The sequence below is a fragment of the Megalops cyprinoides genome, chromosome 20 (assembly GCF_013368585.1).
Source record: "Megalops cyprinoides isolate fMegCyp1 chromosome 20, fMegCyp1.pri, whole genome shotgun sequence".
NCBI lineage: Eukaryota > Metazoa > Chordata > Actinopteri > Elopiformes > Megalopidae > Megalops > Megalops cyprinoides.
The window spans coordinates 2,773,793-2,788,930 of record NC_050602.1 but is presented as its reverse complement, the minus strand read 5'-3'; the positions used below and the strand labels follow the sequence as shown (position 1 = coordinate 2,788,930).

Sequence of the window (15,138 nt, the reverse complement as noted above, 5' to 3'; positions counted from 1 at the left end):
CCAAAATGTTAGCCACAACAATGCGAAGTGAACATTCTAAAACTAACTGTTCAGAACCTTAGTCGGATGAACATAATTTAAAAAACCATTAAGAACGGTTTCAATTGACAAAGAAATAATTTGAGGAAATGGTACTTCAAATGGCTTCTGTATTTCGGTAATGAGAGAAATTTTATTTAAAAAGTATACTAAAATATTTTGAAAACTACTTTTAATGTACTGTTTGATTATTTCATGCACCTGTTTGTCTAAATGTGAAAAGTTCAGTAAAATAGACCTTTAAATTAGTTTTTTTCCATCATCATAAAACATATCAGTAATGAAAATTATACTGGTGCACGTCCTTATAAAACTTTCATAAAATGCTTTAAATGTTTTTTTTCATGCAAAATGTTATCATAATTAAAAACTATAGACTGCATTTTGTGTATTGCAGTAAAAAAAATCACTCACGTTTAGCTATTTAGATTTTGACATCACTTGGACATCATTCCTGAGAATCATCCAACCAGTATATGCCACATTCACACTTTTACTTACATACTTTTAAAAATTAAAAACACAGTGTTCCGAAAGTAATCCAAAATATTTGGATTACGTTACTTATCTTGAGTAATCTAACAGAATATGTTACAAATTACATTTTAGGGCAAGTATTCTTTAATCTGTAGTGGAATACATATTAAAAGTACCCTCCTAACCTGGATTACAATATATTACAGTCACCTTTCTTCTGGCACACTTCATTTTTCTCAAAATCCAGTTCAAACCAGTCAAGCCAAATGAAGCACTCTCAAAAAGTAAGCCCTTTAGATGCAACTACAACATTTTACTCTGTAAGTCATACATAGCTATTAGAGTTTGTTGCCCATTCATTGATTCTATTTACATAGTTCAGACAGTATGACAGTAGATGACAAAACTTTGTCAGGACAATATATGTAGCTATGAATGTAACCCCTTCACTGATAACACAGAGCTACTGTATGAACAGGGGAGTAAAAATATCAATTTACACATATAAACTTACATATACAAAAATTATTTCTAGGAAAACCTCCCCATTATATAAAGAAACCTTAATAAAAGATTTTCTTACCTTCCAGCTTCATGCCCACAGTGAGGCACTTCTGGAATCGGCAGTAGGGGCACCGTTTCCGCTGTGTTTTGTCAATCTGGCAGCTCTGGTTCTCTATACATGTGTACCTTTTATTGTTCTGGACCGTTCGCTTAAAGAAGCCCTGCGGAAAACTCCATTTCAGATGCAATCTTCAAAAACATACACAAAACTCATGCGCACACACATACACACACACAGCACTAGACATATGCACTCACATGCCAACATACACACATATGTGCACACACGCACACAGCACTAGACATACGTACTCACATGCCAACATACACACATGCACCTAGAATACAGCATGTAGACTGAAGACTGGAAACACCAAAATGAATATCAAGAAAATAATTTGGGAATGTAGGTACAATTAGATGTATAAGATTGCATATTTATTATCTGTAAAGACTTTAATAGACAGACTCAAACTGCATGCAGAAACCAATTCCTGTAAAAGTATTTGGGATGTAGTATGACTATGAATGTGTGCACTGTTCCTAAATCATACCTAACCCTCAATTATACATCAAAAACTAATTACAAAACTGCCTTGAGAAAGTATCACGTTTACAAAATAGCATTTTTAAATTCATTTCAGTGATAGAAGTTTAATTACTAGTTTGCAGTTTGCAGCTTGTAATATTGTTTAGTGTATACTAAAATTAGAGCATTTTCATTTTGACTGAGGTGGATGATATTTTGTAATAATGTTTATTGCTTCACATGCTCACATATGTGAATATATTCCAAAGATGATAATCACTTTGTTGGCAAAATCTGCATGATCACAACATCTGCACTTGCACTGCATTTCTGCTCATGTGCAAAATGCCATACCATTGGAAAGAAGGAATTCTAAGTGTCAATGGACATAACTGCCTTGGTGGAAAGTTAAAAATGTAAAGTACATCTGTAAATTTAAAAGTTAATATTATATTAACCAGATGTGTTTTATACCTAGGCCAAAACAGAGGTGAAATCTCTTATGACATCTCTTCCTGCACTGCAATGCATTTCATTTTCAAATAAAAGCGAGTGCAAATGTGTGAAAGCCCAATAAATTATATTCGCAGTTTATGGTTCCAGACTAACAAAATCTCATCTGTGACATATTCAGATTTAATCTGCAAACTGGAGAAAAAAGCCAAGGAAAAGTATAAAATTACATCTAACCTTCACTGGTTGAAAGCTCACTCTGGGTTTATTTAGAAATCACCTGTTTCTAAATGTGCAGGTGCAGTTTGAATAGACAGCTGTAGAATTCTTTTTAGTTGATATTTTACAGCTTCCACAGTGAAATGCTAAGTGTTCAGTTGACTCTGGGTAATGTACTTTTGAGCCAGCGCACGCAGGCTAACAGATGTGTTACTGTGTACTGTAGTTTGAAAGTGCATAATTTTTCCATCCACAATTTCACTTACGTCTGTGAAAAATTGCCACTGGTGCACAAGGAAGATTCACACTCTAAGAATATTTGTATGAAGCACACTTGCCACACTGTATATGGAGCAACAAAACACTACCATTTGGGACTTTTGGAGACATACAGTCCAACAGAAAAAACCCAGCAGGATAAGGACGTGCAAGTTCAGAAACATATCTGCTTCTATGGCTGCTTCACAGGAATCTGTGGTCAGTGCATTACGGGTAATACCATGTAAAAAAGAACAAACCTTAATGAAATGTAATGCAAAACTGCCGAGTCGCCGAGTGGGACCTACCTTGCAGCTCTCGCAGGTCAGTAGCCCGTAGTGATACCCAGACACCTTGTCTCCACACACTGGACACAACTCGTCCATGTCCTCATCGTAGGAGTACTCCATCATTTTAAAATGGGGAGCTGCAAAGCACATACAGGTCTTACGCAGGACCTGGATAAGAACCATTACAGAGAAATCTGGTCTCACCAGGAGAACTGGCTCAAAACCAGTACGGATATAGCCTGCTTAGACAGCACTCAAAACCAGCACAAGTGCATGGCCATTATGCAGTAACCAGCTGAAAATCATTTTCATTCACACTGGCCAGTGTCTGGCTAAATATGAGCATGCACACACGCACACCAACCAGTACCCTGCAGAAAAACAGTATGAAGACACAGACATAAACCAGTATGACTCTCAAAACTAAAGGGGAGATCTTCACCTTCACCCACACACTTATACTCAGAATAGAAATATATATAAATATAATGCTGATTTTCTGAGTGGGCCTACGACCTATAATTACCTCTGCCTTACAATTAATACATTTGAATGATCTAAACGCAAAAGCCAAAAATCTATTTAGCCAAACACGACTGGAACCATTGTAAGCGAGAATAGCAGTCCCCAGAACATATTCATGGTATGCTGTGAAGAGGTCATTTAAGACTATCTCTACGGGGGAATGCTTTCAGAAAACGGAAGACACGCCGGCTGCGCTTATGTTATTTAAAGTACGGCCAAAATGTTGAGCAAATACCAAAGTGTGGGATCGCGCTGAACATTAAGGCGTCGGCAAAAAAACACACTTAATGTGAACACAGACGTTTTCATTGGAGTTCCACTAACGGGTTCCTGAGCGAAACTTCTTGAAAAGAAACAATATGCATAACCGTCGGCTCGTTTGCTGACAGCTTTAGACACCATATAGTAAGCACTTATCTGTATATCTGAATATCTGAAAGCAGTTATATATTAATACTTATAAGTGTTAAAGAAACGGAAACCGCGTTTCAAGAGGAATGTGGGGAAAGGGAATTTGCATCATACATTGTAGTCTGTAAGATTTAAATTGAAAATGTAAAAATGGATTAATAAATAGCCTAAACAACTATCCATCTTGTATAAGTAAAATCACATGGCTTCAACTATTCCACCAGAATAAAATAATTATATTGACAATTTAACTGAATTATTGAAAATGGTTGCGATTAAATTATGTTAAAACAGTAAGGAGACGTAGCTAATATTCAACCATACGTTAGGTTATTCAGCCTCTTCATCAGGAAAACAAACTTGAAATTTCCACCTGCTGTTTGATAGATCACTCACCCCTTTTATACACAGGTAATGTAATCTAATCGATCAACTTTAAGAATTTAATTTACGTAGTAAAAATAATCCATCCGTGTAACATTTACGACGAATAAGTTACAATTACCCCGACAAGCTGCTAGTACTTTAGTTGTAAATACTTTGTTTCCGTATTTACATTCACATTCCGACCCTTCAAAACTGACCACCTAAGGAATATAAAACGTCGTACTAACAGTCATTCACAAAAAGTATTAAAACTTCCGATTTACAGCGACCCTGCCGGAATTAAATTTTACCACCTAATTCCAAATTCCTTTTGGATGTATCAAGGAGGATTATACAATATTTAAATAAGTCCAAGTCAAGTCAAACCCTTCCATCCTTAAAAAAACAAATCGACTCTATTAATTAATGAAATGGTGAGCTTTGACTACAGACCATATAGCTGATAACTGTGCAAATTTCTGAGATGCTCATAAACACAATAAAAATATGTCCACTGCTGAAACTGTATTCTTAAAATTTGCTGTATTTTCTATGTGACACGTCCATTGGACTCGAACATTCACCTGAAGTGGCACGAAGGAAAGGAAATAAATAAATAAAGTACCACTTTCTAAGTAGTAAGTAGGCCTAAGTATGCTGTCTACAAGGAACTGTTCTTTCAAATCCTCTGTATTTGCAACAATATGAGTTTAACCTAAATCGTACATTTGGTTTACATCTATTGATACTGTTCCAAAATTCAATAGCTTTGTGATTGCTATCAAAAGTCTTATTTAAGTTGTTTTCACTGTCACAAATTATGATTGCTTACAATTACAAAAGCAAATAGGTTGTTAGATGCGATTTCTGCGCCGTTCTCGATTCAACAGGTTGAATGAATGATGCGATTTCAGTCTTTGGTTCACAATCAAACCGTAAAAATAATAACACATGTTACTGAATAAAATACTAGAAAACACTATATTTATTTCTTAGGTCAGATGCTGAAAATATCTAAACGAACAAACTCTGAAACTAGGCTATAACACAATAAAGCAATGCAAACATGGACATGTAACGGTTTATCTGCATTGACTGAGGATGAAGATGTAGCCTACACTACACTTACTTAGAGCATAAAGGGAAGCAATGTCTCTCCAAAAATTAAATAACTCAAAGCCAGAGCCTGAGTTATTCACCTCCCTAAAAACGTTCTGTAACGTTCAGAGATTCTGTATACCTTTCATGCAGCTTTATTCACCTATCAATGATATTAATTACAAAATGTGCAACATCTGTGCACAGTCATAATTTCTTAAAACGGAGTAACGGACAATACCCACCATTCGTCGCGTGTATGGCTTGTTTTATAAGCTACAGCTTTCGTCGTTGGGTCGGTGAAACTGAGTGTCAGATGAACTGTAGTATATAATGTATTGTCAACAGTGTGGCCAGTTGTAAGACCATGTAAGATGTTGTCGTCCATTCCTACAGTGACACATGTGTGACATAACCGTGCCAACTCATCCATACCACTTAATGATATCATTACATATCGTACTCTGTATAACATATTGTGCCTTACCTTGCATGTTCTCTGGCATGTGTCCCTGTTCCTCATGCGACCGTACGAGTCCCAGGGATTCTGTCTCTACTTTAGGCAGCATGACAGCGTTGCAAAGCGTAACGGGGCTCTCAGCTTTGTCCGACCAGCCACCTGAACGTGAAGGGTGCCATACAAAATGCTCAGTAATGGAGAAGAATTCTTTTAGAATTTATCTCAGTGGGCATCAGTTCCACTGAAATCAAACTGCAACATACCCAAGAGTTTCTTTACAAAACCAGTCGAAATAAACGTTCATTGTGCAAAGCGTACTTCTGAAACAGAAACGACTGCATTTTTATGCAACGTTCATAAAAATATCAAACGCTCGTGTCACCATACCGAAGCGAAAAAAATACACGCTTTGTTTTCTCGGCTACCATCGTGGAGTTAAGAAACGGCACAAGTCACGCCTCTTCACAGGTTTCTGCAGCTATCTGATCTTCCAGCGCTGTCTCTAAGATAATTGACACTGGTCAGTAAACTGTAGTTTATTGCCAGGAACTTCGAGGCTGCCGAAAACGCCCCCTGCCCCCCTCCGCTGTGGTATATCTAACGTTGTCGATATGCGATGCGTTGAGTTCTTAAGTTCAAAATCTTCCTTCCTGCCTTGTTTGCCCATTGCTGACACCGTAGCACTCGCCAATCGGGAATGTTGTGGGTGGTATGACATCACGATTCTTCCCGCCAATCACATACCAGAGAAGGTATCGCTTCCACGTTTTGCTCCCAAACTGAACTGTCCAACAAGAGGAGATGTCTTGGTGGGAAAATGTGATATAACAAGCGAAAACAACAGACCTGGGAAAAGAAAGATTTGTGCTCAGTGTTCGTTTTACAGCCTTGAAAAGCGCAAAAGTCAATACAATATAAGTAGTTTCATTTAGTTGTATTATATCTAAAGATGTTTTAGGAAGATGTGTTTTATGCCATATCGTTGAGGATTTGTAATCTGTCAAATGTGTTCATTCATGTCAAAGTGTGTTGTTTAAATCTAAAAAATGAGTATAGTTATATTTTGAAAAGCGAATGCCAATGTAGCAGTAGCTATTCGTCATTTCTTTTTAATGGAACGCCTTCCTATTGCACTTATGGGAGTTATCTTTTATTTTTGTATGAACTAAAATATTTAGCAACTTTTACCTTTTGTCATGTTACAAAGAAAAAAAAAACAAAGGAATAGCAATAAACGTATTCTATCTTGTTAGATCTTATATATCGGCATGTTTTACAAGCGACTCAGGTTGATTTTGTTTGATAAAATGTGAAATATCACCTACATTACGTATACCTAGGTGAGACAGTAGCCTACCTATTGGAACTGAGATTTGTTGTAACGCCATTATTTTTCTTTATTTGAGCAGCTCAAGAAACAAAACAGTCTTCGTCTCCGCTGTCACGTTCTCTCTAAGTCTGTGGAAAATAAACTGGCCTTGGTATCGGTAATTATGACATATGATAGCAGACACAAAGGTAATTTTGGAACGTCGCCAAATATGACATAAAAGTAGCACCAAGGGTTGGGGTCACTTTTAACAAACATTTCAATTTACTTTTAATAAGAAAATACAATACAGAAGTATTGGAGTGTTCTTAGTCTTCACCAGGAACTTTACAGTCGCAAAATGCATTTTTGAGAAAGCCCAAACTCACTCTTAAATGTAGGCAGAAGTGACGTGCATAAATATAGGTCAAATGCAAAGTGTAACCTCAAGTCCCGGCCTGTCTCAAAACACGAAATTCGTTGGCCGTGTTCTATCAGTCCGTAATATCGACTCCTCAGATCTCGAACGCGCAGCCACCCAGATACAATGATTCAGTTTATTTCGCGTAAGGAGATTGTATTATCAACTGTAAGCAGTGGCGTCGTTAGGTCCGATCATCATATTTTAAGCCTAGCCCCGAATATTTTCGCCCTGAAAAAGGAGGTGTTCATAGCAAAACAACAGACAGACTGTGTAACAGAGCGGAACTTGGCTTGCAGCGTCCGAAGGTGTGATAATATTCATTTATTATAAAGGTAGAGATACCCTCCCCAACCTACCGATGCCGATCTCCCTTCAAAAAAAGACAAGCCCCTGGCAAACTTGAATTAGCCCCGGATCTTTTCAATAGCTAGAAACGTCCCTGACTGTAAGTCACTGAATTTCGCCTGCAATAAAATAAAATAAAAAAATAGCACGTGAGAGGACAGAATCAAAGGTCACCACGCGCGGTGCATCTGAGGATTCCTTTATTTTATTTGCGAATATGACGCCCCTGTGCAGTAAAATTACTACTCTAAATATAATACATACATCGACGTGAAACCGCACGTTTTCGATAAAAGTGTGACGATGTAACACTTGTTTCACACATGAACGTGCATGCATCCGCGCGCTTTCTACACATTCAGACATGCTGCTTTCATTAGAAAAATGCTGTGTAATGGCGATCATTTAATAACATCATCGCACAGCGTTTCAGCTTACAGGCATACTTCGATTTACTGCTTTTGAAATAAAATGTACTGGTTTGAAAAGCATTTCCATATAATGTCCACAATTTCACTTATCAAGATGGTAATACAGCAGTATTTAACACGCCTTGCAAGAACTGGACTCTGGATTAAGGGTCGTGGGTTTAAATGTTGTAGACTACTCCTTTAACGTCATTTACTCCAGTGGCTCTGTGTACACTGGCGCTCTATAAACACATTGTAAATGAATACATGTAAATTTTATTAAAGGAAATGGAATGGAATGGCAATATCAAATTTGCAATGGAAAAATATTGGGTATACATCAGATAAAATACGTAATTTTCCATTGATCTGGCCAAATGTTCATTTCATGCCATATTTACATCAGGATTTGTTGTAGTTGTTTATGAAATGATCTGGTCATTTAGGTGAAAATATCCTTTAAATTAAAATGTTTAATTATACTACATAGTTGTCAATAAAAAAAAACATTTTACCTACTGATTTCAGTTTTCAAAGGTATCTACACCTATATATATATATACAATAAATAACATCGAATTAAGCAGGCCTAGTAAAGTCATATGTTGTCTTCTCTCCTGACGCTGACATACTACTGTTATTATTATTAATAATAATAATAATAATAATAATAATAATAATAATAATAATAATAATAATAATAATAACAATAATAATAATTGAAGAAATACAAAACACCCGCTATCATAAGTTTTTATCCGTCTCATCACTGGTGTGTTGAGCTTATCATCTCCGGCTTCATTTTTAGAATGCGAAATTTTCTCACCCGGGCACTTGGCAGACTTTATGGCGTAGGAAGTCTGTATAATGATAATTATACAGACAATTTAATTTCTAGATATTAGAATTTAATTAATATTTAGTTTAACAAATAGCTATATTCCTTCGCTGAATATATTGAACTACCCCTTGCAAATCATTTATTTGTTTTTTAAGATAATATTTACTTTTATATTTTCAGTTTTCAATCTATCTGTTAATATTTACGATATACAGATAACTTTGATGTGTCACTTACAATAGCACTAAAATATTATCAAACTACGCGTAACAATAATACATTTTTCTATGTATTTCTAAGACCTAATCTGTAATGTCACATTTACTTATATACTAATCAATAGTATAGATTTATAGAATATTAAATATTTTAGGTAGGCTTGTAGTCTACATTAATATGCAGTAATCTATGCCAAGCAATAAATGGGTGCACGAACTGCCTACGTTAAATTACAAAAAATTAGGTTTTGGACTCCGAACTGTACAAACTCTACGAAAAATCGCACGATGCTGCAGTCACGTCACACTTCGGCTAACCGTTAAATTTTAAGTCTGGCACTTGTTTGGACGTACTTGGGAAGTGCGACAGTTCAAAAACTCAGCACAGACATTCAGGTTACGCATATCAGTAAAAAGTGAGCCTTTTATCCATTATAAATACTAAACTGCAAATTTATATATATTATAAATACAATACATAACTATAAATAATCCAACGAAGTACATTTATATTTACTCATTTGGCAGACGCTTTTATCCAAAGCGACTTACATACGTTACAGCTCTTTACAATGTTATCTATTTATACAGCCGGATATTTACTGAGGCAGTTGTGGGTTAAGTACCTTGTCCAAGGGTACAGCAGCAATGTCCCAGCGGGGATCGAACCAGCAACCTTTCGGTTACGAGTCCTGCTCCTTAAGAATATTTTTCAGCGGTGTTCACGTGAGCGTCTCATGCGGTCTCATTTACATTACACGAACAATGCCCCCTGAGATTAAAACGATAAATGTACAGAGAGCCATCTCACATAATTGAAATCAAACTCCTGTTTGGTCATACAAATGAACATAACATTCACATTCCTCACAAACACTGCATATAAATAACTGTGGGTGTCAGTGTCATTGCAAGTGGTCAAACGAGAAGGCAAGTCTGGACGGCACCAACACAGCCCCTGAACGCTGGAGCATGGTAGTGATTGTGGTTACAAACGGGCCAGTAACTGCTTACCTAACCCTGGTGGATCTTTTCCTCAGTGTAATCCTACGTGGTGTCACATGCGGGGCGTGAGGTCATCACAGATCAATCATCGTGAGACTGTCCTGTAAAGCTGTGGCAAATGGTCAGGTTTTTAAAAATTTTTATTCTCTTGGGCTTGATGTAAGAAGAAGGCAGGCTAAAAAGTGGACTCCATCCTTCAGCTTTGAAGTAAAATGAGTTCCTCCAATGGACTAAGCACCCCAACCATTCAATACACACACATATGCAAACACACACACACACACACACACACACACACACACACACACACACACACACATAGTCCACCCCCTCCAAAAAAGGCAGACATAGTGACCTGCATTAAACCAATAGTCCCATCCCATGTGGGAATTTATCAGGAGTATTCAAAATACACTGCCGGGATAGGTCACCATAGTCACATGATCTGGGAGACTACGATAAAACAATGCTATAAACTGACACAGAGACAGATAAGGGCTTTGAAGGAGCAGATTATGTCAAGGGAATGATTAACTGGTAGGGTAAAGAGAGGGAGAATTGCTATACAGGTCATTGACTCTGATGGAGGGAAGGTGGTAAAAATCTGAGAACCTGTGAGCTGTGCTTTTTGATCCAGTGCTGCTGGATGTGAGATGCTTTACCTTTACTGTTCTGTGTCACAAGCCCCAATTACACACGTTAATTACAGCATGCTGATAAACAAGTGCAGGAGAAACCTTGCATGCAAAAAACATCACTTTCTGAGTACAAATGTCACTTGCTTACAAAAGGTCCAAGAATGTCACTGCCCTTATAAAACAAAAACAAACAACAGAAAACAATTGTGCAGTTTGAATATAACACAGGCATGTAAATGGTAAAGATGTGGGCCAGTGTCTTCACTAAAGGTCACATGCTTTATGGGTCCTTTATGAACCATGGTATGAGAAATAAATGATTCTTAGCTCTGTAACAACTCAGACACAAACTAGTCAATTGCCAACTTTCAGGGGACAATGGGCTAAATAAACTGCCTATTCAATGTAGACTGAGGATGGTGACCCATAGTCATATAGCTGCCACTAATACAAGGGAAAGTCAACAGTCCGTAGCCCTTCTGACTACCTAAAGTGGGCAGGCACTGATAACACAAGTGTACCTGAAAGCACTTTGCTTACTAATAAGATTAAAACATTTGCCCCAATGGCCAGTAGACTTGTATATGTTCAGCCCCCTTTCTTTGAACTGGTGTGTTTTATGGCACCCACCAGACCGATTCCAAAGCAATGGGAACTATAAAACACTATAAAGCGTGTCACATTTTGGGTCAGGGTTCAGATCTTGGCATGTGACTTGCAACAGATACATAGATCATAGAACACATAATGTGCAGGATTTTACTAGAAAATCTTTAGCAGTAGGTTAAATCATGATGATAAAAGGCAAGATATCGACCAATCAGATTAAGCATTACATTTATTTAACTTTTACAGATTCAAGGTGGGGCGTCAAATCCATACATCACTGGACAACGAAGTATTGAATACAGTATGCCACATTATTAGAAGTTCCTGACTGTGCCAACACATGATTGGACACTAGATAACTGCGCAGACAGCCTGTTTGTGCTTTCCTGTTAAGTTCCGCAGTGTTGCTGCGCCACCCCGCTGGCATGCTTCCAATGTTTAATTATGCTCCATATGTTTTCCTCTGAGTCTGCGAGGCAGTCCGACGTCATGCTGACTGCAAAGAAAAAAAAAAAACAGCAACTGCAGAATCCATTAGCAGGTCAGGGACCATCATCGCTCATTGCTTCCTATATACCTCCGCTTTCAAAAGCTTTCTTTAACAATAGCACTTGTCAGCGTCAGGTGTGGAGCTCGGCCCCAACCCGAAGGAAGCCGACGACCATGGCACTGAAATTAGGCCGACAAATGGTGCCCCCTTCTTATCAGGCCGCAGCCGATGCATCGGTTGATATATTTGAAATTTGCGTTCATGGTTCACGTTCAAACCACGCTACACTTTTAGATTGGTCAGACATTATGGCTGCAATGTGTTTTGTCTTTTACTTTGCAAAGTGAATTTAACTATGTGTTGGATTTTTTGCTATTCTTGCACTGAAAGTACAAAAAAAGATTTCTAGGAAGCAGAAAAAAACCTTTCCTTTGCTTGTTAGTCAAAGTCATGGATGAAATGCCAGGCCGGTATATTGAATCCAGGTCTATGGATCCAGTCACGCCTGGCATTAACATGTGTCTTGGGTGATCCAATCACAAGTGTACGGCTCTAAGTACGTCTGTTCACACCTGGCATTAAAATGCGTCTCCACATACGTCTTGAGTGACCACTTGAGATCGGATCTCACTTCCCCGCTGTATATGCAAATAAACACGTACATCATTTCCATTTGCAAATGTAAGTTTACGCATCATTTAAAGGTCTGTTTGAATGAATGTTGTCATGACTGTCACTATGAAATAATGCGTGTTGTATCTGTAAATGAAAACCTAGTTCTAGCAAGCTAGATTCCGTTCCGTTTGCAAAGTGAATTTAACTATGTGTTGGATTTTTTGCTATTCTTTTCAAAACCATCATGGCACTAGTGCAACTTGGCTGCCGGTCCGCTGCTCGGTGTGCGAATGCGAATACGAATGTATGTTATGGTAACTGTGGATGTTCTGCTGACAACCTGAAGAAGGTAACGGTCTACTCTAGAAGTAGTCTTTTGGCTCTGAAGAAGATCAAAACGGACTTTCGCCACGTTATACCTCGAGAGATAAGGAGGAGGTACCAGGGAAGCCGTGCCGGGGTGAAGCGCAGGGCTAAGGCTACAGCTAGAAAACAACAACAGCTGAGATACAAGCCACCGATCCCCTCGGTGTTGATGGGGAATGTAAATGCTTTGCCCAACAAGATGGACGAGCTGGGGGCATTGATTAAGAACCAACAGACTTATCGGGAGAGCTGCTTAATAATCCTCACAGAGACTTGGCTAACTGCCCACATACCTGATGCCAACGTGGAGCTACCCGGCTTCACTACGGTGAGGGCAGATAGAGACACCAACGCCAGTGGGAAGAGTAAAGGCGGGGGCCTCGTGCTGTACGTGAACAACAGATGGAGTAATCCCAATTATTGCCGTATTAAATCCGTCATGTGCTGCCGTGACTGTGAGCTGCTAGCCGTTAGCGTAAGACCATGCTACGTACCGAGGGAGTTCACGCAGGTCATTGTGATCTGTGTTTACATTCCTCCGAGGGCTAACGCGGATGCGGCGCTTGATGCAGTACACTCGATCACTGCAGGGGTACAGACGCAACACCCAGAGGCTCTGGTCATCATCTCAGGGGACTTCAATCACATCACCCTGGACTCCACCCTGCCGGCCATGCACCAGTACGTGGACTGTCCCACCCGGAAGAACAGGACCATCGACCTGCTGTACACCAACGTGAGGGATGCCTACTCGGCCACACCCCTCCCGCCCCTAGGGAAGTCTGACCACAACCTCGTCCATCTGCAGCCCAGGTACACACCACTGGTGAGGAGGCAGCCCATCACTACACGAACTGTCAGGAGGTGGACACCAGAGGCTGAGGAGGCTCTCAGAGACTGCTTCAGCTGCACTGACTGGAGTGTGTTGCTTGACCCTCATGGTGACGACCTAGAGGAAGCTACACAGTGTCTGACTGACTATGTCTGTGACGTCTGTACTGACATTGCTGTGCCTGCCAGGGAGGTGCGATGCTTTGCCAACAACAAGCCGTGGATCACTGGTGAGGTGAAGGCAGTCCTCAACAGGAAAAAGAGGGCATTCATGAACAGAGACACTGAGGAGGTAAAGAGAGTGCAGAAAGAATTGAAAATCTGCTTAAAGGAGGCCAGGGAGGCCTACAAAAAGAAACTGGAGGGGAAGTTGAGGCTGAATAACATCAGAGAGGTGTGGGATGGCATGAAAACCATCACTGGGTGCAAAAAGAACACAACAAGGGTGGTGGAGGAGGGTGTAGAGAGAGCAAACGAATTCAACATCTTTTTCAATCGGTTTGACTCAACACCTGCCCGCCCACTCACCCCCCCCCACATCCCCAGCCTCCCTATCTAGCCCCCCTCCTCCTTCTCCTCCTCCTCCACCCCTCTCCAACCCCCCTGACTCCTCCACTTCCTCCATCTCCTTCACCATGGACCAGGTCAGGCAGGAGCTGAGGAGACCCCGCCCCAAGAAGGCAGCTGGTCCGGACAGGCTGTGTCCGAGGCTGCTGAGGGCCTGCGCTTCAGAGCTGGCCGAGCCCCTGCAGCACATCTTCAACCAGAGCCTGCACCAGGGGAAGGACCCCACCCTCTGGAAAACATCGTGTATCATTCCGATACCAAAGAAGGGACGGCCCAGTGACCTGAAGGACTTCAGACCTGTTGCCCTCACTTCTCATTTGATGAAGACTTTGGAGCGGCTGGTGATGAATGCCCTAACACCACAGGTGCAGCAAGCCCAGGACCCTCTTCAATTTGGTTACAGGAAGAATGTGGGAGTTGAGGACGCGGTGCTGTACCTCCTGCACCGTACCCACACATTCCTGGACAGAGAGAGTGGCACTGTGAGAATTCTCTTCATAGATTTCTCAAGCGCCTTCAACACCATACAGCCTCTACGCCTGAAGGAAAAACTCACCACCATGTAGGTCGACCCACCCCTCGTGTCCTGGATCACAGACTACCTCACTGACAGACCTCAATTTGTTAGGTTGGGGTCTGTAACATCAGACATGGTGACCAGCAGCACGGGGGCGCCACAAGGGACTGTGCTCGCCCCCCTCCTCTTCATCCTGTACACAGCAGACTTCATGCACAACACCGAACTGTGTCACGTGCAGAAGTTTTCTGACGACACCACCAT

At 40.1% G+C, this 15,138-nt stretch overlaps 1 protein-coding gene across 3 annotated transcripts in view; it reads right to left on the bottom strand.

The window, feature by feature from the left end:
- The window catches only part of LOC118795655 (nuclear receptor subfamily 5 group A member 2-like), a 58,431-nt gene extending 47,954 nt beyond the window's left edge, over nt 1-10,477 (bottom strand). Inside the window, exons 1-4 of one of the 3 annotated variants that reach the window (XM_036554294.1) lie at nt 10,251-10,477; nt 5,717-5,848; nt 2,848-2,966; nt 1,100-1,241 (exon numbers count right to left, since the gene is read on the bottom strand). In XM_036554294.1, the coding sequence (XP_036410187.1) occupies nt 1,100-1,241; nt 2,848-2,966; nt 5,717-5,798 (343 nt within the window). In that variant the 5' untranslated portion in view covers nt 5,799-5,848; nt 10,251-10,477. Of the gene's footprint in view, nt 1-1,099; nt 1,242-2,847; nt 2,967-5,716; nt 5,849-5,952; nt 6,273-10,250 lie in introns of those variants that run through there. The other 2 variants (XM_036554295.1, XM_036554296.1) reach the window with 2 other exon arrangements.
- Nucleotides 10,478-15,138: the final 4,661 nt, after the last annotated feature.